Source organism: Aphelocoma coerulescens, chromosome 9 (assembly GCF_041296385.1).
Source record: "Aphelocoma coerulescens isolate FSJ_1873_10779 chromosome 9, UR_Acoe_1.0, whole genome shotgun sequence".
Lineage (NCBI taxonomy): Eukaryota > Metazoa > Chordata > Aves > Passeriformes > Corvidae > Aphelocoma > Aphelocoma coerulescens.
The window spans coordinates 4,868,782-4,893,794 of NC_091023.1; the positions used below are offsets into that span (position 1 = coordinate 4,868,782).

General features: G+C 45.1%; 2 protein-coding genes across 20 annotated transcripts in view; one reads left to right on the forward strand and one right to left on the reverse strand.

The window, feature by feature from the left end:
- The window catches only part of FAM168B (family with sequence similarity 168 member B), a 528,280-nt gene that overhangs the window by 458,063 nt on the left and 45,204 nt on the right, over window positions 1-25,013 (forward strand). Inside the window, exon 2 of one of the 19 annotated variants that reach the window (XM_069024339.1) lies at window positions 19,000-19,073. The exons of 17 other annotated variants lie outside the window; for them this stretch is intronic. In XM_069024339.1, the coding sequence (XP_068880440.1) occupies window positions 19,034-19,073 (40 nt within the window). In that variant the 5' untranslated portion in view covers window positions 19,000-19,033. Of the gene's footprint in view, window positions 1-18,857; window positions 19,074-25,013 lie in introns of those variants that run through there. One more of the 19 variants, XM_069024340.1, reaches the window with a different exon arrangement.
- On the reverse strand, window positions 8,718-24,983 carry PLEKHB2 (pleckstrin homology domain containing B2). The gene is made up of 8 exons (XM_069024343.1): window positions 24,578-24,983; window positions 21,274-21,321; window positions 20,511-20,663; window positions 19,693-19,795; window positions 18,756-18,795; window positions 16,443-16,532; window positions 14,760-14,874; window positions 8,718-12,735 (listed from the first exon to the last, which is right to left on the reverse strand). Exons 2-8 carry the CDS (start codon window positions 21,308-21,310, stop codon window positions 12,599-12,601), a joined length of 675 nt encoding a protein of 224 aa, XP_068880444.1. The 5' UTR covers window positions 21,311-21,321; window positions 24,578-24,983; the 3' UTR covers window positions 8,718-12,598.

Here is a 25,013-nt window from a genome sequence, read left to right on the forward strand (position 1 = left end):
TTATGCAAGGTAATTTTTTTCTTCCTTTCATTTCAAATGAGGTTTTTGTTTTTCCAGTCCATAACCAAAGTACCAGCGCAGTGTCAGCTGTAGGTGGGATTATAAGCAAGAATTGCCAAAGCATATAAGGTATGGATATCCACACAGTCAGATGTTGCATGGGGGTTCTCCTCATTAGAGTACTGTATTAGTAGCTTCCATTATGTTGCTCTCCTGTGGTGAAGCATTCTGGATCAGAAGAGATCTGCTATTTCACGTGCACTCCAGCTGCTCCCTTCACCCACCACAGTCAAACCTCGTATTTTCTGATTTTTAATGAGCTATGCATGTGGAAAGACAAAAAAAAAGAACCAAAAACTAAGCAGAGGGAAATTGTTAGGTTGTTTCCTGCATGAAGAAGCTGAGTGAGATTACAGAGGGCCCAAGAAAGTTTTTGCCAGCCATGTGAAGTGCAGAGCTGTGAGGCTGACTCATTTCCTTGACCACTGTGCTGACCAATACCAGGGTGGTTGCCTTTGTCCCTGGTGCTTCTGTTTCTGAGAGCACTGATGATTTCTGCCCTGTTTTCTAGTGTCCTTTTGTTCTTGCTGTTCTGTGTTCTGGGCTCTTTATTATTCTGTTTTGATTTTGTTTTGATCCCTGGACATCAGGGATACTTCCCATCTCCTTGTGTCTCATCTTAAACTACATGTGGTTCAGAGCTCTGACTGATGGCCCCAGGATGCCTGGTTGTGGCTTTGATGCATGTCATAGTCCAGGAAACTGAAATCCCAACACAAATCACTGTACAACCTGACACAACTCTTAGGTTTGTCATGCAGTGAGGAAAAGCTGTGCCCAGCAAAGTCAAAGCAACAACGAAAACAGTGTCCCTTCCTCAGGTGCCCCCCATGACAGCACATGAACTGCCTGTGTGTGCCCTGCCTGCCTCTGCAGCTCCAGAGGCCCCTCCAGTGCCAGTGGCACACCTGCACTGGAGCACTGCAGCTTTTGTACCTCGTCTCCTGCCAGCATTGTGCCTCCAGCATCCAGCACAGCCCTCCCAGAACAGGTGCAGATCAGTCCTGCAGAATGCCCCGCCGGGGGGGGGGGGGGTGTGTGGGTGTCACACTGGTGTTCAGAACTTACCTGGTGGTATTTGGATCCTCTCAGCCTGTGCTGTAGCCAAAGCAGGGCCTTGCAGAACAGGACTCCTGCTCTGTTTTGAAAGCCTGCTCCATCTACAAAGAACTGACATAACTGTGGCCACAGACCTGAACACCAAGCTGATCCTGGTGCTTCACGTGCCTTGAGATGCCGAGTAGTTGCACAGCAATGTCAGAAAGCTTGCTGACAATAACACAAACACTAGCTGGCCTCTGCAGAGGAATATCCCAACTCTGGGCATGCAACCAACACAGCACATAAGCTTCTGTTTCTCTTTCTTTGAACCCTCTTTCTGCTTCAAATAATCTTCAGAACAAAAGGATTTCAAACTTCAATATCAAAGTCATATACCCAGTGGTCATAAAGAACTGCAGAACAAACAAGATTTGTCTCATAGCAGAGCTGAGGGGAGGGAGTGGCTGCTGCTGGTTGTCATACTCCTGTGACAGAGCAGGGCCTGGGAAAGTGGCCCTGAGCTGGTACAGGTTAATCAGTGGCATTTTAAGGTCCCTACCCCCTAGCTTTACCTAACAAGATTTTACAACATTAGTTGCTTCTGTACTGCTTCAATCCCTGCTGCAAGAGAGTAATCCAGCCCCTTCAGTATCTTTTGGAAAGAGGGATGGGTTGAAGCTCTGGTGGTTTGATAGCAGACCACCAGTACTTAAAATCTGAGAACTCTGTGTCGTCTGGAGGCCTTTATAGCTGTGCTGAACTACCACTGGACTAAAATACTGCCAGAATGCATTACTTGTCTCTGGAAGCCATTTGTTTTCATTTACTGCACAAAGGAAAACAGGCCCAGGGTTACAAACAGCTCAGTCTGTGCTGGGGCTGTAATTCTGCTGCACTGCTAAAGGCCATCATCACTTACAAGTGCCACTGTCACTGACATAACACAGTAGCTCAGGTAGCTTCTCCAGGGTGGTGGCACAGCATAGGTGCTTGTGTTGCTGATTTTAGGAGCTCTTTAAACACAGACAAAGCTCTCTTACTGTGAGGATGATTAAATCCTGAAGTAGGATCACCTAGATAGGTTATAGAGTCTCCATCTCCAAATATTCAAAACTTGACTGGCCACAATCCTGAGAAACCTGCTCTAACTGACCCTGCTTTGAGCAGGGCATTGGACCAGATGATCTCCAGAGGTGTCTGAATCTCAGCCCTTCAGTGCTTCCTTGAAAAGGGGTTCAGTGCAGGCATGGTAGTTTGAGCACTGTCTTTAGTATAACAATTCCACGCTGCTCTTATTCCAAGAGGCCTATCAGCAATCTAACTTTAAAATCTGCATTTCCTGGCTTATGAGATCACCCGTGGAGGTAGATTCTCATTTCCTGAAATGATAAGAGCCCAACAGATAAGCAAAGGGCAAGAGCTCACTCAATCTGTTAGTTATATAAGCACATAAATATAACAGTCACTTTTCTTAGCATCAGGTACTTACTCTGTAATTGGTATCACTTAATGTAAAGCGTTGTTCTCGATTTTAAAGGCTGATGTAATTGCAGTTTTGCAGACCGTGGTAGCATACCAATGCAGTCACTTCTGTGCAAAGTAAAGAACTTGGTGTGCTGTTCATGATGTGTTAGTGTAAGACTTGGATGTCACAGAAATAGGACCAAATCGTGGATGTAGACAGCTGCTTTAGTATCATGAAGGGGTAAATACTAAGACCTAGAGAAAGAAATCCACAGTGCTTAAAAATACATTATTATTGTTGTTGTTGTTGTTATTATTATTATTATTTACATGAATTACAGGTTTTATTTCAGATACAGAAATTGCTGAAGTATTAACCCAACTACCTAAAGTTTCATATAGGATAGGTAGAAAATTCCACTATAAAGAGATCCTCTGCAGAGAGTGGGATGCAGAAAAGTTTCAAACTAATTAATACATTTGGTAAATTCATGACTGTGAGGTGCATGTGCTTGGAAATGCAGGCGAGGTCCTCATGAGATCTGTCCTTTGAGAACTATCCACAGAAAAGCTAATCCACTCTGGTCTGAATATTAACGTGGCCAGTTTTAGTAAACAAAGTAGGCTTTCATCTGCAGTGAGAGCTCAACTAAAATGCTCTTGCAAGTGCTTATTAGCAGAGATATTTGGAACCTCACCGTTGGTTCAGAGCAGGGACAGGACACCTCCCTTCCCTGGAATAGCTTCACCATGTCTCATTTATTCAGGTTTACTGGGATATGATCAAAACCAAGATCTCTCCATCCTGCCCCCTATTAGTTGTCCCTAATAGACACAATCTACCACAGCTCTGAACTTATTTTACCCCTGTGCCACTAAAATATGGTGCAACATCTGTGGGTGATTCTGTGCATGCAGGAGTATATTGATGCCTCTGCAAAACACTAGATTGGGTCACTTCTGAAGCATTTGGTAACACTTCTGATGAAGGGAGAAGCAGACCAGTTTATTAACAGCACAGGCATTTCCTTAACTTAAAATGGAGTTTTGGGAGCCTTCATTAGCTGTAAACCCAGGGAGCAGGCTGGCATGTGGATTCGTTAGTGTTCTGCCTATTTATACTGGTGCAGATTTTGGCCTCTTTTGCACCATGTATCAACAAAACCATTATTTTGGAGGGTTCCCCCCACTTTGCCCACAAATGACTAATGTATTCTTGGGAGCTCTGTATTTTTAGGAAACTGTTGTCCTGTTCAACAACACAAGAATTTCAAGATGCACAGTACATGCCACTCAAGTCAATGCAGTTATTTCCATGTCTACAATTTAGCACACTGACAGACCTGAAATAATGGAAATATTTCTGGATTTTGTTTTTGTGGTGAGGACAAAAAAAGCACCAAAAAATTATTTTTCTGCTGAACTGAAAGATACCCATCCCAGAAAGTAGCTGTGCTTTGCATGCATGGGTTGAATTCATGTGAGGTTTTCTATTGCAATTACATAAGGAAAACACATCCTAGCCTGACTGAGCATAGGTGCATAGCTTTATCAGCAATTAGTCCCACTGGTAGGTTATCTGAACAGCTGTCAGAGATATTGATCAGGACAAAAACTGGTTTGGAATAGTGACGTCTGAAACAATTGGTTTTAAAACAGTCAGAAATATAGCTATTGATTGACTCAAGGGGATTCTTCTGGCCTGTACGTGTACAATTTCACTTTCTTAGCAGGATGCTATGGTGTGAACTTTGTGAATAATCTTTAAAGAAAGTTTTGAAAAAACATAATGATGCTGGGGTGATTGAACATATTTCAGAAAAATTATGGAGGAGTATAGGAAGCCAGGGTTCTTCTCCTGATTATTTCTCAGCCATCCAAATCTGATATTGAAAACGTTACCTAGATTTAATGAGGAAGATGTAAAAAGGGCCAGAATCAGTCTGGAAAGACCATATGCACATTGTGCTCCTGGGAATAGGAACCTTCTTGGGACTTGGAGATGGCTAAGTCACATTTGCAAACTGAGGCCCATAGAAATTGAAAGTGGTTTGTGATGCTGAGCAGCTGATTGAGAAATCAGGACTAGGATTTGTTCTAGATCTAGGAAAACAGTCCTATGCTGGTGGGAGGGATTTTTTCCTGGTTGTATTTTCTTCAGGCCTCTGATTATCAGCCTGCATGTGCAGGTTCAGTTCAAGCCACATGCCATCCCACGGCATTATACTGAACTTGCACATCAGGGGAAATTTCTGGTAGTGAAATGGTGACCTTAGTATTTTTCAGGGTAGTTAAAGAACAACTGTCTCTCTCTTTTCCCCTTCTTTGTCAGCCAGTCATTGCAAAAGCACATAAAGTACTGTAAAGACTCCAGTCCCGGACAATCAATTAAAGTACTCAGAGTCATGCATGATCTGATGTGCCCGACACAGTTGCATCTCCATCTGCTGCGCTCGGCAGTGGTTTGAAAGATGGCAACATAAGTGAAGTGCTGATGTTGCTTATGTTGCTGTGAATTGAAGGTAGGCAGTTCCTAAACTGATCCTTCCTGTCTCTATAGCTAAAGTGAGCTTGAAACATGGATTGAAATTTAACATTTCCTTTTAAAAATATCTGTCCAAAGACAGTTCTGTTTCTTTCCTTTTCCTTTCCCACTTTGGAATAATGCTCAGTCTTGCTGGTCCTGCATTAGGTGGAGATTGTGTACTATGGGCCATCCTGGGGCTTGGGATTCTGGGTTTGCTGCATATGTTGCAAGGTGGTGGAGCTGAGTCTGCTTTGGATAAGGAAGGGTTAAAATCTCTTCCAGCCCTCATGTAATATATTCTGTGTGTAAAGAAACATGATGCTCTTCCTGAATTGCCAGCCCTTGCCCTCTGTATTCTAGGCTGTTTCTTATTTAAACACTGTTAATTGTTGTTCTTTATGATCATATCAAAGGCCTCCGAAAAGGTCAGGCCAGAATGATATCCCTGTGTCCTCAGTGCATGCACAGAGTGGAACAGCTTACAGCTTTTCATGAACTTGTCTGTTCCTTTCGCATCGCTGTCTCTCTTTCGGGAAAGTGAGAAGTGAGATATGACAATGTAAAGTGGCTCTTCCCAAGATCATGCAAACCGCCTGTGACAGAGCTGGGAAAACTGACCCAGAGCATCCTAATCCCAGCCAGGGCTCCCAGCCCATCTTCCCGTGTTAAAGCACAGGCTGGGAAAAGCCAGATCCCCGATCAGCACCTTTGGTTCCCCTCCTGCGCTCCGCCAGCAGCCCCTGCCAGGCTGCGCGAGGGCTGCCAGCATCTTCCCAGCGCCGCACGACTGCTCCTGCTTGAGGGCTGCTCTGGGGGCTCTGAGCGCGGCGGCTGCCCAGGGCTCGGACCTGGCTCCGGCAAAGCCACGCCATCTGAGAGCCAAAACATCCCTCCACCTGCAGCAAGAGAAAAATCCTGTGACTTTATCATATACAGCTCTTGAGCTGAAGCAGCTAGGGATTTGAGCATGGAAATTTGGCATGGAAACGCCTTTCATTACACTCGTGTCTCTGAGCATTCCCATGAATGCTTCTGATCAGCAGGCGGCTTGGAAAGGCTGCCCGCCCCGCACAGCCCCGCGGCTTGCGCTGCCCGTTCCCGTTGCCGTTGCCTCGCCGGGCAGGGCCGCTCCGCGCTCCCGGGCGCTCGCTAAGCAGGGCCGGGCCGGGCCGGGCCCAGCGCCGCCATCGCCGGAGCCGCGGCGCCATCTACGGGCGGCAGCGCGCGGAGCCGGCGTGAGGGGAGCGGGGCGCCGGGACTGCTCTGCGGCCGCGCAGGGTCGCGCCCAGCCGGGCCTTACGCACCCCGGGAGCGGTCACTCCACCACCTCCCGGGGAAGCCCATTCCGATGTGTCATCACCCTTTCTGGAAAAAAATTCCTCCTAATGTCCAGTCTGAACCTCCAACCCTGCTTAATGCTATGTCCTCTCATCCTGTCCCTTATTCCCTGGGAGCAGGGCTGATCTCCACCTGGCTACAACCTTGTAGGGAGCGATAAGGTCCTCCCTGAGCCTCCTTTGCTCCAGGCTAAACACCCCCAGCTCCCTCAGCTGCTCATCATAGGGCCTGTGCTCCAGCCCCTTCCCCAGCTCCATTCCCCTCTCTGGACTGGTTCCAGCACCGCAGTGTCCTTACCGAATTCAGGGGCCTCGCAGTTGGACACAGCTCTCAAGGTGTGGCCTCACCTCTGCTGAGCACAGGGGGACCATCGTGCCCTGCTCCTGTTGGCCACACCTTTGCTGACACAGGCCAGGTGCCACTGGCCTTCTTGGCCACCTGGGCTCATGTTCAGCTGCGGTCAAACAGCACCCCCAGGGCCTTTTCCTCTGGGCCACTTTCCAGCCACTCTGTCCCCAGCCTGTAGTGCAGCAGGGGGTAAGTGCGGGACCCAAGTGCGAGACTTGGCACTTCCCCTTGTTGAACCTCATACAGTTGGCCTCAATCCATGGATCCAGCCTGTTCAGATCCCTCTGCAGAGTCTTCCTGCCCTCCAGCAGAATCAACAGTCCCAACCAGCTTTGTGTCATCCATGAGTTCACGAAGGGTAGACTCAGTTAGTTACAGGATATTCTGCTGGCCTCAAAACCTGGGAGGTGGCTGTGGCCTGCCTGGCTGGGAGCACCCAGGGACATCCCTGATGGAGATGCAGCTGCTGCTTGGGGTAAGCTCACCTCAGCCCCCATGCTCCTGGCCCCAGAAAGCTCAGGAGACTTTCCAGGGGTTGCTCGTTTTGACTTTACCTGTCATATTTTGCAAAATGCATGGCTAATTTTGGTATATAAAATACATGGAGGATTGGGTAGTATCAATGTTGCATCCACCATAGTCAGTCAGTTTAAGCCCAGCATTGTTGGTCTGAAACTTTCCCAGCTTGCACCTTAAAAATCATCACGTCTCTTGAAATTGTTTATGCAGATACATTGGAGTTTTTATGTGCTCTGTGAGTCTGGAGCCTGTTAGAGATGCCTCGAAAACTCTGAAACCCAGTGAGATGCTCTGTCACTCCCAGGAGGCTGGGTCTGTGCCAGCCAGCTGGGACCAGCTCTGGTTTGTGGTTAGTGACTGCTCACAGCATATGGGGTGGAGGGACACTCTCAGCTCTATTGAAATTGAGGAAACATTGAGTTCACTGCAATGCACTGTAGTAGAACTGCAACAGGAGAGAGGCACAAATAAAGGTATTTTTAGGAATACAACCCAAGTAAAGTATGGCAGTTGCATTTTGCAACCACAAGGAGGACAGGGAATGCAGCAGCGGGAGGAGGGAATGCAGTAACAGATGCAAAGCCCGTTCTCTAAGCTGCTGGAAGCTCAGGAAGATGTGGAGCTGCTAAGCCTTGCACAGGGAAATCTAGTTCCCTAACTTGTTCTGGTACAGAATTTCAGTAAAAGTGGATAGGGTTAAGTATACATGATGTACTGCAAGCACAGTCAACATAGCATGCTGTGTAGAAAAGCAATGCATACTCTGACATTAGCTGATGGGTTGAAATTGCAGTTTTGTTTTCATTCCTTCCCCAGTTCAGAGGCTAAAAAACCCACCATCCCTCAGCAGTAAAAACAAAATGTGCATAAAGCAGGGATACTGTTTTACAAAATGTACTGTGGTCCTTCTGACTAGAAGTTTAATTTCCTGCAAACATGCAAGATTGTCTGCCTTTAGGAGGCAGAGCTAGTTGTGGTCATTTAGTGTCTTTGTCAAAGCAAACTTATTGATTGCACCCAACTGCTCTGAAGCAATTCATAAACAGGAAATACCAATACAGCAATCAGTAGCATTTTGCCCAGAGCAACATCTGTGCTCCATGCAGCTTAGGCTAACACTAAGCAGTGCAAATCTGTTGATAACACAATGTCAAATGGTAAATCTGGATAAGTGTTGCATATATCCAAGATTAAGCACGTCTGAGTCAAAGCCTACAACTCCATTAGAAAGAAATAGGTCTTAACTTTAATCTTCGTATAGTGCTGTTAGTGTGGAGTTACTTTGCTGATTTTGCAGACCTTACATCACACTTATCAAATGGTAACTGAGATGCCCAAGGTATGTCAACCTGAGCTGTCTACACTCCATCTTAATGAGAAGTGTTGAATAAAGGCTAGTAAACATGTCAAGACAAAATAATTACACTTAATATGAATTTTATTGCTATGATTATTTTGCTATAAATTAATGAGAATGAGGACATACAGTAAAAGCTGCAGTAAAGACAGTAATGCGCAAGAACATAAAGGTTCTGGAGGGGAAACTTGTTGCATGCTACCCTCCATGACTTACACAGTCTTATGCTGAGGAGGAAAAGCACAAACACATCTGAGGAGCACGAGTGTGAATTTTCTCCTCTACTGCACTTGCGTAGCTGGTTCCATCACCTACTGAATGTTCACTGAAGAGCAAACCAAAGTAAGCCAGTGTTGGATGACATGCAGGGTAGCTCCATCTAGACTTGTTTGGAATGTGCTCCGGCTCTGGGGAAGATGCGTCTTTGCTGGAAGTCAGTGCAGTTGTTCTGTACAGAAACACTTCCCACCCCCTCCTCCCTAGTCCATAAGCCTTTACCCACTCACTAGAAGAGACTGGCTCTCCCTCAAATTCATGCAAAAGAAGCCAACAGCTATGCTTTCACATGTAACTAAGAATGTGGGAGGGGGCCCTGGTTCACCTCCTTAATGTGGTCAGACTTACCAGAAGGCTGAGCATTCGCACCCCACTCTCAGGAAGCCTGGCTCTGTCCAGTTGTCCATAACTGAGAGCCCAAAAGTAACTAGTCCCAGATGAACGTGTAGACTCGTGACCTCCACAAGCACTGGCACTGACTTCTGAACAGACTGTCAGTGCTGTACAACAGATTTACCCTTATCTGACAGTGTACACTGCACAAAAACAGTGGCACTGTGGTACCTGTGAACCTCCCATAGCTTTAGGGGGCTTAAGTATTGGGCCCAAAGCAGGAAAGTGTGAGCTTGGGAACTATGCAAATATAACTGGAATTACAGTTATGAATAGCACCATTCAGAAACAAACTATCATTTCCATCTGCTTTGAAAATTATCTTGCCACACCTGCTGCCTCTTCCCATCACTATGGTATCACTGGTCTGCAGAACCTGGCATGGCAGTCCCTCCAAGCCCCAAATCCCATCTCCTTCAGCTTACAGCAGCATCCACACCAACTGCAGATACATGAAGTGCAGAGCTGGGCAGAGAAAAGCTATTGAGTCACGACTGTGTATCCAGCCAGACATTATTGTAGATCTGACCAAAGCTCCACTCTGTTCCTGAGCAACAGGAGACAGGGGCATGTCTTCAGGAAGCAAATCTGAGCTTCAGCAACCAGTGACTTTAGGTAGCAATCCCCATGCTGCTGCTTTGTGCACCAGGATGTTGCCACTTCTGTCTCTGCAGTAAGATCAGAAAGGCTACAAGCACCTGCAGTGAGATAACTTTGCTCTTGATTTCATGTTCTAGCAGAGTTTTGTACATTTGTTTTCTGGCTTCTAAATGCCTATGCTTCAGAGATAGAAAAGTAGTTCATGATTTTTGTATAAAAGCAGCCTATTGTTTCCAAGCCAAAACTAGAGTCTTTGGCTTCAATTTGTGTTTTTCCATTGTGAAGGGTAAGGTTATTTTCTTAATGGAGAATTACTTCAATTTTAACTTTTAAAAAGATAATTTCTTTTGAAGTTCAACCCAGGAATGTTTTGCAATCAACAGTCTTTATTTTATATGCTTTACTTTAAGAAACTGGGGACCTAGACAGAATTATCTCCTGAAAACACAAAAGACGTGTTCCCCTGCTGTGACTAACAGTTCTTCTGAAAAAAAAAGCCCAAACCAAAACAAAAAACCCAGCTGATTCACTTTATTACCCTTTCCCAATCATTATAAAATTCAAAAAATCATACGATGCCCAATTGTTTTATTCTCCCCTACTCCTTACAAGTTAAGAATCACAGAGAAAGGAGATGGAGGCAGATTCTGCAGAACTCACTATTGCAAAGCACAAACCAAACAGCAGCGTAGACCTGTAATCAAATTCATCTCTTAAAGGGCTTTTTAAAAGGGTAGACATGTTTGTTCACTTACATTCCCATCCCTTTCTGACTTCAAGGCTACCAGGTCTCTAAGAGAGCTTCAGTAATGTACTGCAATTTCTTTTGGTTTGGACTAGCAATAGGAAACTTTGACTTTAGTCCTCTTTGGCACTTCCAGACTGTCCTTTCAGTACATCTGACTGGCAGAACATGCACAGCTTGTGTTAAACTGTGAAAGGACATGCATGCACATTGGTGTACAGCTCAGAGCCAGTCTCTTGAAAGCAGTTTACCTCCCCTGGATCAGGCCCACTCTAGTAAAGCAGCCACAATTAAATCTGTCTGTTTACTGCCTGTGATTCCACTTGGTTGAGTTAGTCCTAAGGGTGATGAAAGCCTCGTGCTTCCCCTGTCTGTTACCCAAACTCTTGTCCAGGACCTCTGTTGCTTACATAAGTAGGATAGAGCCAGCAGAGTTTTAGGATGAAATGGAGAAGATTGGGACTTCAGCTAAATTTATATGGATGCAAGTTCTCAACTATTTTATCTTTCCTGACATGAAACCCTGTGAACTATAAGGAAATTAACCTTTTTCTGAATGGAAGCATAAGTAAGACTTAATATTAAAACAGTATGTGAATACAGGAAGTTAAAAGTGGAAGTATAAAAATAAGTCCTCTTACTATAAGAACTCAACTTAGGCACCCTGCCTCATTTACCTGAATAAGAAAGCCCATGCATTTCTTCAGAGCTTTCTTTCCCTGCCAAGCACAGCTCAGCACATAACAGGCCATGTAACATATAAAACAGCTGCACCCCAGGGGACAGTCTGCAGCACACTGTGTATAGGAACCACACATATAAGCAAAGCCAGACAGGTTCCTTGGAGTGTTTTCCTCAACAAGTCATGGAGTGGAGACCTGCTGAATTGTGAGGGGGAAATGTGCATACAACAAACCCACGGTCAGCTGCACTCAAAATTAGTTGCAAATAAGGAATCTGGTTCAGGAAACCTTGGTGGCTAAGAGGCAGGCATCCTATCCTAGCCCTGGCAAGGCAGCTGATATCATAGTGCCTGTGTGCAAGCTCTACTTGTGTTGCTTGTCTCTCCCCTCCTGACTGTTCCTGCCTGCAGAGGGGCTGGGAGGCCCAACAGAGCAAGGGCTGTTCAAGTTAGTTCTCCTCCTGCAGACTGCAGAGCGATGGCAGTAGCAAGCACAGACACCTGCAAAGCTAAAGATCTGTTCCTTCCATCTGACCAGAGAAGAGTCTTCCAGGATAAAGAGGGAGACAGAACAACAAACACTGGTCTTCCTTGCCACTGGTCCTTCACAGTTCTGGGAGAATAAAAGAATTGAGGAGTGTTGCCACTTCTTAGTGGTTTGCTCATACATTCTCAAAGACAAGTTCACCTAGATGGTGTGAGAGGCAGGTATAGGACTCCACCTAAGAAAACACACTACCATCTGCAGGCAAGTCTGAAAACAACAAAAAAACCCTCGAGCATGGCAGACTGTCTAATGCCAAGGAATTTCTGCTGAGCTATATGTTTTTCCAGGGAATGTTTAAAAGCCAGTAGTATGTGTACTACATATGCAGGACTCCTGTTAAACTCTTATCTGAAATAGATCTTAGACACCCCCCCCACAAAAAAATTTTTTTTTCCTATGGTGTTTACAATAACAGCCTGTTCATAAAGCAGGTGACTGCTACCACGTGACACTGGTGCTCATATTGATCCTTCTAATTCTGAACATCAGACCAGAATTCAAGAGCAGCACATGCCATCTCCAACCACTTAACTAAATGGTGCCTTTAAACTCTCATTAAGACAGTTAAGAATCAGTTATTAAGATGTCACTACTGAAAAATAACTATTGCATTTTTCAAAGTTTAACAGTAAACAACATTGCCAATATATTATTGCACACAATAAAGGGGTTTGGAACTACAGAGATAAGGAAAGGGTAATCTAGAAGACCCAAAATAATGATCCCAGAGCCATTCCAGTTGCTGCTCCAGCCAGCATGCCCAGTGCAAGATCTCCATCGCTGTCACGGTAACGCTCTCGAATGATGACGTGGTTTGCAGGGGGCTGGCCATAAGGTCCTAGGAAACAAGAGGTTGTTGGGAGGAGGGCAAAAATAATGTGTATCTTAATACCATACATTGTCATTTCAAAACAGGCTCATTCTTTCACCTTCCTTCAACCGAATACTAAGATTTTGCCAGCTACACAGGTAGAATACCTGCTTTGGATTCAACCTCCACATTAATTAAATCCAAGGGCCTAGCAACATTTCTAGCCTTGTAACAGCTTAATATCTGTGAGGAAAACTCATCACAAATGTAAAAGTGAACATTGTTCTGCAAAGAACCTATGAATTATCATTCTATGAAACACTTTGTGGATTTAATGTAAGAAATGGTCTAAGAATTGATTTAGCCTTGAAGTTAAGGCAAATAGTTTTAGTTCCTCCCCCTTACACCCTCCCCTCAAAAAAATCTTTGGCAGGTCTCAAGCCAGTAATTTGTCTGAAACTGTGCATCAGTTATTTACATTTACTGCCTGCTGCAATTCAGCCTTCACATCCTGAACTGATCTGTGGAGTGGTGACAGCTGCTACATTTCTGTTCAGATGAAAATTGGCCAGTAGTAAGAAATTAACCTTGGACTCAAGAAGCCACCAATTGACCCTTCCTCTGTAACTGACTTGTACAAGCTTCACCTGTCATGTTTTCTGATTTAGCTCCTACCTGCAAAGCAAACATAACAGTTCTGTTTTCCCTTCCAGACATTTCAGGGAGATTAAATATTCTTGAAAATCCCACAATGGTGTTTTGTAACAGATTCTTAAGTAATCCAACTAAATACAACTAGGAAAGGCTTTCACTGACTCAATGCATGACTCTCCCCCCTGAGAAGGATTATGTCACTGTAGAGAATGAGCAATGGAGCTGAAAGTACAGGGTTTAAGTGAGTTGCTGGGGTGAACCTGAACCCTAAGGTTTAGTTGCAGTGACCCTGGTGAAGGAAAACATTGAGCCTTGGTTACTATGCCCAACCAGAACCTAGTATCTTAACACACTGGACTTGCAAACTGCTGAGGGGAGTTACTGTTTGATGCTGCATTGTTATCATATGGGTTTGGCTTGATTTCCAAGGCCTGCTGGAAGTTTTTAAAAACAGTTCTTGGGTTTTTAAGAAGCTGCTGTTTTTCAGAACCAACAGAACACACCTTCCTCATCTGTATCTTAGGACTTCAGTAACTTAGATGAAGAAAACTTTAAAAGCTTTAAAGGCTGATGCACCTCACTTATAAAAAAAAAATTGAAAAGGCACATGAAATAACCTGGAAAATGTCAAATAGAAAACAAAATCTCCCTCAAAACTGAAATAAAAAATTCTCAGTAGAGATTCTTGTTTGCAGAGTCAGATCATAAACAATGAGTTTTCTCATTTTTATTACCCACACAACTCTAAAGCCCCGGTTCCTTAGGACTGGGGCTCTGTGCAAAACTAACCCTAAATTAAGGTGACTATGACTAAAAGCACACCCTACAATTTTAATCTTTGCTTCCGGTTTTGGAGACTGAAAGCTACACAAAGCTGAACAGAGCAACAGAAGACTTCACATGGCTGAAATGCTGCCTTACAGCATTTCCAGCACACAGGGAAGGAACAAGCTACAACCTTGTTCTGGGAGTGTATTTACCTTTGAAACTTGCATTTAAATAATTAAACTAGGTATAAGAGCAGTGGATGAATTAAAAGCTCCGTCAATGCCCAATATGGAGTATTGAATCACAAAATCACATCTTCTTCTGGCTCTTGTACCTTTCCTTAGAAAACATGCTGTAGTTAGAGAGTTCTGTATGCTTCAAAGAATTTATAAAGTAATGTAACTATGCTGAGATCACACTGGGAAAGTTAAATCCCTTGATACCAATTTCACTGCACTACCTTTGTTGTGAAAGGGTGAATGGACTTGGTTCCAGTTATAGGTCAGGTTTCTTTCTTTGTGTGCAGGAGTGGTGGCTGGTAAAGGATGGTGATTAGTAGAGCTAAAGCCAGAAAGATTGACTCAAATAGCTTCTGTGGGAAGGTGGAGGATATGGCTGACACTGATTACCTTGGTATGGATACTGATAGGGAACAGCATAGGCTTGTCCATTGGAGGCATAGAAGATCTGAGGGCCCACGGGGGGATACGCACCATTGTACTGATCGTAGCCGTAGCCATAAACCTGGTGAAATTAAACATGTCTGTTATACAAGAACACTTTGCTATGGATCCAATTAAGCACACTGGTCAACTTGCCTTCGTTTCTAGTGTAGTTAAAGTTTCACTAAAATATCCAGTCTGTACTGCTATAGCCAATCTACTCCCCAGAATGGATTCAGAACAGCTGCTTGAAAAAATAAGCATTCCTAAGCAGCATTTGCTCTCTCCCTTTCCTGGACAGGCAATAGCAGAGGCAGGGCCTGGATCATCAGGCAGAGCCACAGCAGCCCTGCCAAGCTTCTCCTCTCTGTCCTCATGCCAACAGCAGCTCTCTAGGGAGCTTGGAAGTGCCAGTGATGCCTTGAGGTGGCTACCTGAAAACAGAGGCTAGACAAGAATAAGAGAATAAAAGTCGAGATTTATTTGGAGGGCCTTCAAAGGTACACCCTGGGCAGTCAAAAGGCTACACCCAAGATGGACCCTGGGTCATGGGTTCTTCACACTTTTCTAAGTTTGGCCCATTTGTGTATCAGGGTTAATTCTCCAATTATAACTTCAGTTAATGATGTAATTACCCCAAGTTCGCCCCTCCTCTTCAGAGGCTTTTAGTTTACACATTTTGGGGCCTGGGACAATCGAGGTGTCCTTGAAAAGCAAACCTAGAGAGGCTTTGTTATGTCTAACCAGCATGAGAGAGCAGAAGTTAACAGCCACACAAAACGTCAGAGTTACACACTAGGCAGTAGAGGATTTGAAAAACATCTAAGTTAAAACCTAAGGCATCACCAGGAAGGCAGCAGCTGATCTCAAAAAAACTCCAACCAACCCTCCTAGAGGGTTCTCTGCAAGCAGATGTCAGATTAGAGACAAACACTCTATAGCTGCATGTTTTAGAAGTAATTTTTTTCTCCAAAAGAGGAGGCTGCACAGAGGAAGCTTCCAGCACCACAACTAGTTCTTAACAAGAGTGAGAGGCTGGAGCAGAGCACATACAGTGCAACAAGCAATACTCCTGCAAACTATCCCCTCACATATTACAGCACATCACTAAGCACATCCAGAAATCCCTGAAATATCCTGGTTTGGTCCCAAAGCTGCTCCTTCACTGCAAAAAAACTGTGTATCCAGGAACTAGAGTTACTGTGTTGCTATGACATCTTGGTACAACAAAATCCTAATGTGTTAAAAGTGATGGCTCCAGTCATTACACCCTATTTTTACAGCTCCTGATCTCATACCCTTGCAGTGCTTGCACAACATGAAAATGCAGTCACACCTCCTTATGTTAGAAGCTGTACAGCCAATGTATTTCAAGATCAGCCAAATACATTCTGCCCTCTCTGAAGCTTTATTTTCCAAGTTCAATGAGCAGCCACCCCTTTATACACCTCCCAAACAAATGTGCCTCATCCCTTTCAAAGGAAATCCATTTCAAGTAAGAGCAGCAATAGATAGATAGTGCCTTACTCTCTCCTGCTATACAAGCTTTAAAGCTGGGTATAACAGTACATTGCAGCACTTTGTGAGTGCTTGAAGGAGGCTGTTCCTGCTGCCTCACTCATGTGAATGCTTCCTGACTGCAACTCTTACCTCAGGTGATGGTGTGGCATAAGCTGTGTAGGGAGGAGGGGCCGAAGAAATGGCTGTCTCATCATACATCACATCAGATCCCACGTAGCCCTAAACACCATGGATAGATAGCAGTTACCACCTTTTCCTACAGACAGCCAGTTAGAGTAGTCTAAGGATTAAAACTTAATGACCCCAAAGAAAAAGTAACCTTTAGCCATGCTGCATGTTAAGAAAGCAGTGAGCACCTTGTAAAGGCTGCAAAAAGAAAGTACCTGGAGAGTACATGTGGGAGAATAGAAATACCTGGTCAACCACAAAAAGGAGCCATAATTTTTTTCTCTCGGTGTGTGCCACAGACATGTGTATGTGTACATGCAAGCACACTGGCTCCTTCCAACACTTCATAGCTTCAGATTTAGAAATTAGCCTCCTGTTTATCTTCTGTCTTCAGATAAAGAAATCTTCACAACTAAGCTGGCACCCTAGAGTGGTATCACCACATTCTGCAGAAGCAGGTAAAGGACACAAATGCAGTAGGCAAAAGTGGTACCTGAGGCAAAGGTGGTAACACTTGAGTCCATTTAGAATAAGTTCTCAAAGACAATTAAGATTTCTTACACTATCCTTGTATTCTTGCCCCTAATATCCAAAATCTACAGTGATGCTCTTGTTTTCTTTTCCAAGGCAAAAGCCAACTCCCATTCTTTAATTCACAAGGGAACATTTTAATAACTCAACAGCAAATGTTCTATTATCTCTTGGACTGATGAAATCATGACATTTGAGGACATAATATGGTTATACCGCAAGTCAAACTCATTATGAAGATTTTAAGGATTGCTTGAAACACTGTTAAAATACTGTATGAAGTGGCATTTCCATCACCTGAGAAATCTGCTCACATCTTAGCAGTAAATGTGTCCCGCCCTGTCACAGGGATCTCTGTACAAGCGATGCACAAGCCTGCAAACACCTGTAAATGATACAGTCTCAAAGCTAAGGTGATCACCTTAGCTATTCCAGTCAAGTTAGGAGGCACTGCTGGATGCTTGGAATTTTTGAAGTCTGTCACACACCTACAGACTCAAACCCACTTACCCAGTTAGTCCAAGTCCTTGTTCGACACATTTAATAGCTTTAGAAAGTGTTAATTTATGTAACTGCTTGTGTAGAGGGCTACCTGCTGTACTTTGAGTAGCAGGGATCTGCCTTGGCTGACCAAGGTCAGCACTGACATATTCTGAACCATCTAGCAAGGCTGGCACCTCTATCAGAGGCATGAAAATAACAGTTCCCATTTCCTGAAACCAGGAGTCACCATCTCACACACAGGCGAGATAAAGCCCCTAAAACTAGAGCAGACAGACCATGAGTGTTGTGTCCTCTGCATGAGGACAAAGCCTTCACTTCTCATTTAAGGCCACAGGCAGTGTAGCATGGCTGCAGTCAGAGACAATCGTGTCTGGGGTAGTTTTGTCATGACAAGTGTTTGCTTTGGGTAGCTACAAATCTAAGTTATATCATCTGACAGATGTCCCAGTATAGTGGCAATGTTAATGTGACCCATCACAAACTGAGATAACCTTCTACAAAACACAGCATTTCCCCTGAAACAGAAACACCTCGGGTTGGTTCAGTCTAGTCATCCAAGGAAAGCTAGTGCTGCAGAGTACTCTGGAAGGCAGTCTAGAGGAAAAACAAATTAGCAATACCCACAAGTGGATAGATGTGGCTGCCCAAAGATACAGTTCTCCAGAAGACTCACAAAGAGGCTTCTATGATTCCTGATACTCTCCACAGCTAGCATGGCAATGGTAATACAATCCTCCTCAGCATGCCTGCACTCTCCTCCAAGCATCTCACTCTTCCCCACGTCTCTGCCAAGAAGCATCCCACAGTGTGATGGTTCTACATTAACAAACAGCTGCTGTGTAGTAAGCTTCCTTCAGCACTGCACCCACCTGGGAGGCAACAAACACTAGGAGTGAAAAGTTCATTTTTGCTGGTTGCAGAAGATTTGCTTGTTGCCTACAGCCTCAGTGCCCACAGACCAGCTTTCCAAACATTCACTTCCACCCAGAGAAATCACTCCTTAAAAAGATTATTTTCCACACAGCGTGTATTTGCCTGGACTTGGCTGCAAGGATGACACATGCTTGTGATCCAGAGAATCATTCCTCTTCCCACCCACAAGCTTTACTATCACACTCATGACCCTGTTTTTCTCTAGCAGAGAAGGATGGAACATGATTTCAGAAGTAAACTGCTGGGCCACACATAACACTGATGTGCTGCTTCTCTACCAGTATAAAGTCTAGGTAGGACACTCACTGTGTTTGTTCTGGCGTCCTGGAGAGCAATTTTCCATGCCCTGCAAAAAACCCACATTGGTTAGTGGAACACTGATAAAAATTAATGCCACCTTTTTCCCTTCAGTCAATGAAACAAACAAGGTTAGCAACTAGAGGTACTGCAGGAGCAGAGTTTAAGATACTGTATGTGCCAAAGCCTAATGATACACTCGAATGCACAAAAGTGTTACACTAAGACTGAGAAATAATTACTTTCTTTGCAGAGCTCAGAAAGAATGAGGAGGAGCGTGAGGAGGAATGGATGCAGTTTTGGAGGTCCTCGCTGTAACCACAACAGGTAGGAAATACGCAGTCATGCTTAGGATAAGGAAATAGGAAAAGATGCACCCCAGCCAGAACAGTTCATCTGTGCTGATTAGAGCACGGGCCTTGCTGCTGTTGCAGTTCCCAGGAGGTAGGTACACCTCACCCAGCTCTCCCCTGCCATGGGGCTGGGAGCATGCTCCATGTACCACACTCCTTGGCAAACAGTGGCCACAGAAGTTATCTAACTCTACCCAGCCCAGCTCAGCAGAGAGTTCACAATAATGGAGTATTCTTCCTTTTGCTACTGCGATGTCGTTGGCCTCATGCTGCATCACATACTCTTGAAGAATAGCAAAAGTTTTAAAAAATCTGTTTAACAAGTCTTGCATTAATCATATTAGTCACATTCTTCTACTCCTCCTCACCCTTCAGTGTTTTCAGTGACTTAACTTGCAGTTAGTTTGCATGAGCTAGACAACTTCTAGGAGAGCTATTGGGTTTTTTGTCACTGAAACCCTGCCTTTATTTGCTTGAAAACTTTCTTAAAACATATCTCTTAAAGTTAGAAGGGAGGAAAATAACTAGGGAGAGAGAGAAAGAGCGATAAAAGAGGGAGAAGCAGCAAAACCATTAATCTCTGGCTGTCTTACAGGCAGTCATCTGCACTCTCTGCGCAGAGGTTGACTGTCTTCCCATCACGGCAAACAATCTGCAGTAAACAGTCTCTCTGCTTCCCCTCTGGAGGCTGGAAATCTGAGTGAGAAAAAAAGAGATGAGTTATGAAGTACCTATAAACAGAATTACATGATCACATGTACAAGAAGAGAGTCAGTTTATGCAAGTCTGGACAAAATAAACTAGGGCCAGTTGTAGCTGCCTTCCATGGCATCTGAACAAGTCACTGAAGGAAATAACCTTCAGTGTCCTGAAAGTAAGCAGCTCTGAACACCTTTCCTACAAAATGTGTCTTACAGCAGAACCAGTCGACCCTTAGCAATAAGTACTCTCCAGCACTTGTGTCCTTGTGTCAGCACCAAGGGGAGCACTAACAAAAGCTAGAAGTGAATTTAGGAATAACATCTGCTGAGGTTTCCCATTTCTAGCCCTGCCTCTCAGTCAGTCAGCACTGTGGTTACACCAGGAAAACTCTGTATCAGACACACAGTCCTGGTGTGAACATCCCATTCTCCTGCATGCATGGTACACTGTCCTCACTGTGTTTTAAAACGAAGTATCAAACCCTAACCTAATCTATCACACAGTGATACCACACCCTGGGTATCTCTAAAGGAATTTAGGAGTTGGTGGGCTTGAATTTTTTTGGAAGGTGAGGGGATTTAAGAACAGTGAAGTTGCACACATTTCAGACATATTTACATCTGCAGTAGTGCTGTATATGGTATGCTGGGCAGGCACTGAAGTTGTAAAGAATCTCTGAATACACAAATCCTGAAGATTTCATTATTACCTCGACATTCATTCCCCACTCTGAGGTTGATGCAATGGATTCGCATGTGGATTTTATCTTCTATATCATGGCGATTTTGATCATCATAGAATATTAAGCGGCCATCAGACCACAGATCAAACCAGTTCTTCTTCCAGCGCCGTAAAATAGTACCTTAAAAATCACACAGTCAATTTTGAGGGCACATATTGGGAAACATTTCTGTCCTAGAGTTAATAAAAAATAAACCAAGATATCCTTTGCAGTTGCCCCAGACAACATTCCAAAGTGCCAAGCAAAATTGTGTATTACAACAGCCCCGCTTGAGAGTATTAGAGAATTGGGTGCCATATTTTATCTAGGATTCAAAGCAAAACTGGTTTTAAGTGTGTGACCTGATGCTTGAGTTCTAACTTGCTGCAGGAACAAGCAGAGGGTGTGACTAATTGAAAGACACTAAGTTGAGGTGTCAGGTAAAGTTTCCAAGTCTCCACTTATACAGCACTAATTACAGAGTAGCATCTGAAGCTGAATGCCAGTCAGACATCTCAGATATGGTATATCCTGTTTCCCACTGGAGTACCCAAAGGTCACATGGGAATGCTGTCATGACAGGTCATTTTGTGATGTGTCCTAAAAGTAAAAAGAAAAAAAACACAACGAAAACAACCCACAGAGCTAGAGGCTTTTTTAAGAAAACCTGGGAATTACTAAGTTGCTCTGATGTTTTCTGAAGAAGTCACAGTGAACAGGAAGAGAAGGAGGATAAAGACCCATGACTTACTTTGCCGGAGCAGCCATCCGCTCTTCACAAATGCCATTGTTGCTTAATCTAGTGGGCAGAAGAGGAAGGGGGAAGGGCGAGAAAAGCAGTTATTATTTCACAATAATACATTAGAAAGAGGCATCTCAATATCATCTATTATAGCTGCATGTACCCAGCTTTCATTGTAAAGAGACACAGTAGATCTCTGCCAAAGATACTCAGTGAGCACAACCACCTTTATGTTTAACTGGCAAACAACAAGCTTACAGCTACTGCTCTTAGAAAATGGGGAAGAGACAGACTGGAATGACTGCTTCCTGACTCACCACCAGTTCCTTTCAGAGTTATTCTCTCTGCATACGTGTACTTCCTGTATTCTGCAGTCTCAAGTTACCAAGAACCCTCACTTCTACCTACCTCTTCTCTTTTTCTGTACTTCCTCTTCTGTGTTTTTCATTCACTGGCTCAAAGTCCAGTCAAAACAAAAGCTGAAACAGTTTAATCTTAAACAGGAAGGAGAAAGCTGTTTTTACGACTTGTATTTCTTTCAAATCATCACTAGCTCGCTCCAAGAAGTATTAAAATAAATAAAAGATAAGCCCATAGAATAAGATTCTCAGTTCTCCTCAGCATTTAAATGAAGCTTGAAATAGCATGGCAAGAACTGTGTGTTAAATTCAAGTTATCACACATGACATTAAGTACTCAGCCACTGCATTCAGGTTTATGAGCATGCTGAAAAAAAAAAAGATCAAGCATGGGATATACTGGAAAATGAGTTTTTATTTTATAGTCTAATGGTGCTCTGATTATTGTTTTAAAAGAGATTATAAAAACTCAACTATCTGGGTGCAACTGAACTAGAAAAGCAAGAACAGAAGCATTTTAAGCCTCCCCTGAGAAGGTTGCTTTTTAGAAATTATCCATGGGGCCTGTAAGACAATATGAGAGACAGATACTGAAACCTAACATTCTACTTGTAGCAGCACAAAGGGGGGGCCCTGAGGGGGTGAAAGGTGGCATAGACTCCCAGATCAACCACAGCAGAATGTATTCAAAGCTGGGGAGAAGGAAGAAAAAGAAGAGTTTTGTGATTTTCTGGTAAAATATAAAGTTAGGAAGCACCATATATTTCCTGATCTAATGGATATTACTTGTAGCTGTGTCCTCTTCAGAGTACTGGGCAAGTACTGTAGCACACAAGATTATAACCATCAGGATTTCATATTTAAGGAATGTCACATCCTGCACAGGCTTGGTTATGATGGTGAGAACCACTTGCAGGTAAAGTTTGAATTCCAGGATAAACCTCTTACTCTTGACTTTTGTACCCGCTCACTGGGAAAACAAACATTCAGCTGATAGTGCACTGAGAGGGAGTGTCAAGACTCCTGTCCTGCTTTAATCATGGTCACCCGGTCCTGCTCTGGGGTCTGAGCATGCTCTTGTCACCCATCTACAGAGAGTGAGCTCCAGAAATAGAGGCCAATTTATCCTTCCAAAGTAACTAAGTGGTACAAAGGACCTGAGCCTCACTCTGCCACCACTCCATTATATGCTTCTCTCCCCTTGATTCTCCTCTAAAAGGAAATAGTCTACTTGCTCTTCATTTTCACAGGAATGGGTGTCTCTAATGGTGTTTCCATGTCTTCCAGTTTGCCCAATAAGGTGAAGTCACTATTTCTGGAGGCTGTTTCATAGTTTGCAAGCTGAGAAAGAACTTGCGTGAACTTCAGTTCTACTGCAAGTGTTAGACTAGACCATGGAATGCTGTTGCTACCTTTAAACCTACTCTGTTACACAACAGCATAATTAGATTAAATTTAGAAAAAGGGAAAGAACCAAAGAAGAAAACTTCTCTCTTGACAAATTGAGTTTTGCCTGTGGTTACAGAATGGCTCACAAAGTCTCACATTCAGAATGTCTCAGAGCTATGTAAAGCTACAAGAGCAAACAGGGCTTCAGCAGCTGTACAGCACCTTGCATGTAACCTCAGAGGCAACAACTACCCTTTCCCAATTCAGAGTGCTCAAAACTTCACCTCTGGAGAGAGAGCAAAAAATCACACAGAACAATCTGTCAGCACTTTAAGTAGGAGGTGCAAAAACAATTAGATATTCTTCTCTGGTCCTTTTTAAGCACAAGGGCTCATTTGAAGTCCTATACAGTATTCACAGTCCACCCACATGATGTTTAAAAGCATATTTCCAGAGCTAGAAGATAGCCTAGAAAGATCAGCTGCATCTGAATAGTATTTGCTTGTTAAACTAGCCCAGTGCCACCAACATGAAAAACGGGACTTAAACAAAGATAAACTAATTTATAACGAATCTGAGTAAGTGTTTTGGTGAGACTGAAATCTAAAAGTAGTAGTAGTCCAAACTGAACTCAGGTTAAGAGGAGATGCAGCAAAGGGGTGGGAGTATTCCTTTCTGCTCCCTGGAACAGCAGTTTTCTGCACGGAATATAATGCAAAGCAACCAAATCCAACAGTTTGTTCCAGTCCCTTTCTTATTCTCAAACCCAGTTGGTTGGTTGGAAAAATACACTTTAAAACAAATCAAGTGTTTCTCCCGGCAGCTTGTAATCACAAGAGCAATTTTGATTAATGCAGTTGAGCTAGCAGTGGACCCGATCCTGCAATCCGTGTAGATGAAGAGGGCTTAGACACCAGATCCAGCTATGGAGCTGAGCCCGCGGTGACCAGCAGTGCCCACAGACACCCCCCGGTTACTTTATTCTCAGTACTTCGGACAGAGTACACGAAGCTCAGTGTTCAAATGTAACCCTACCCGCCCCCTCCCGCTCTGAACAGCGCAAGTTTTCTATTCCTGGAGCTCCCTGGCTCTGGCCCAGCTGCGCGCAGGCCCTTTCGCCGGGAGCTGTCTGTGCTCTCCGAGCCAGTGCCCGGCGCTAGCAGGGCTGCGGCTCCGTTCCAACCCTGCCCGTGCGGCAGCGGGGCGGTGCTCGCTCCCACCTCTCCTCTCCCACCGGGACAGCCCCACGGCAGCCCCCCGGCCCCACCGGGCTGGTGGCCGCTGGCCCGCGGCTCTGCCCGGCCAGGGCACGGCGGCGGCCCCGCTCCGTCTCCGCCAGCTGACGCCGGGCAGCGGCCTGAGCTGGGCTGGGCCGGCCCGAGAGCCGCATCTCGCCCTCCCCGCCACCCGACGGCCGGGCCCCGGCATCGCTCCCCGGGCGCCGCTCCCGGCCCCGGCCGGGCCCGCGCCCCGCTGACCTCCGCGGGGCTGGCGGCGGCCGGGCCGCCCCCCGGAGCCGGGCCCCCGAGCCGGGCCCCCGCCCCCCCGTCCCCCGCCGGCCCTACCTGCCGCCGCCCCGCGCCCGCCGCCAGCCCCGCTCCGCCCGCGGGCAGCGCCAGCCCCGTCCTGACGTCAGCCCGCGCCGCCCGGCCGGGTGCCCGCACGGAGCCGCTGCCGCCACCAGTGTCCGCGGGGGGAACGTGCCCGCCCCGCCCGGATCCAGCGGCAAAGCCCGGGAAGGGCTCGGATCCGCTGGGGAAGGCGTGGGGCGGGACAGTGACCCCGTTCCCGTTAATGCCTTCCCCCGGCACGACACGCGGTTTCCCGGCGCTTTAAATACATCGCCGCCTTCCCGGGCCAGCGGCCGGCACAGGGTCGGCCTCACGGCACTAAGGCGATCAGGCTTTTTCTTTTCTTCCACGGTTTCTGATCTCACGCCATGGAACCGCAACAGAGAGTAGCAAGCGCTTTGTTCAAGCGGTCACGCAAGTATTCGAGGCC

Excerpts from the sequence above, each read along its gene's own strand:
- PLEKHB2 (XM_069024343.1), bottom strand. The coding sequence starts at position 21,310 with ATGGCATTTGTGAAGAGCGGATGGCTGCTCCGGCAAA. Across the intron at positions 20,664-21,273 it reads CGGATGGCTGCTCCGGCAAA|GTACTATTTTACGGCGCTGG; the intron begins GTAAGTCATGGG and ends GTGATTTTTAAG. Across the intron at positions 18,796-19,692 it reads GAGAGTGCAGATGACTGCCT|GGCATGGAAAATTGCTCTCC; the intron begins GTAAGACAGCCA and ends GGTTTTTTGCAG.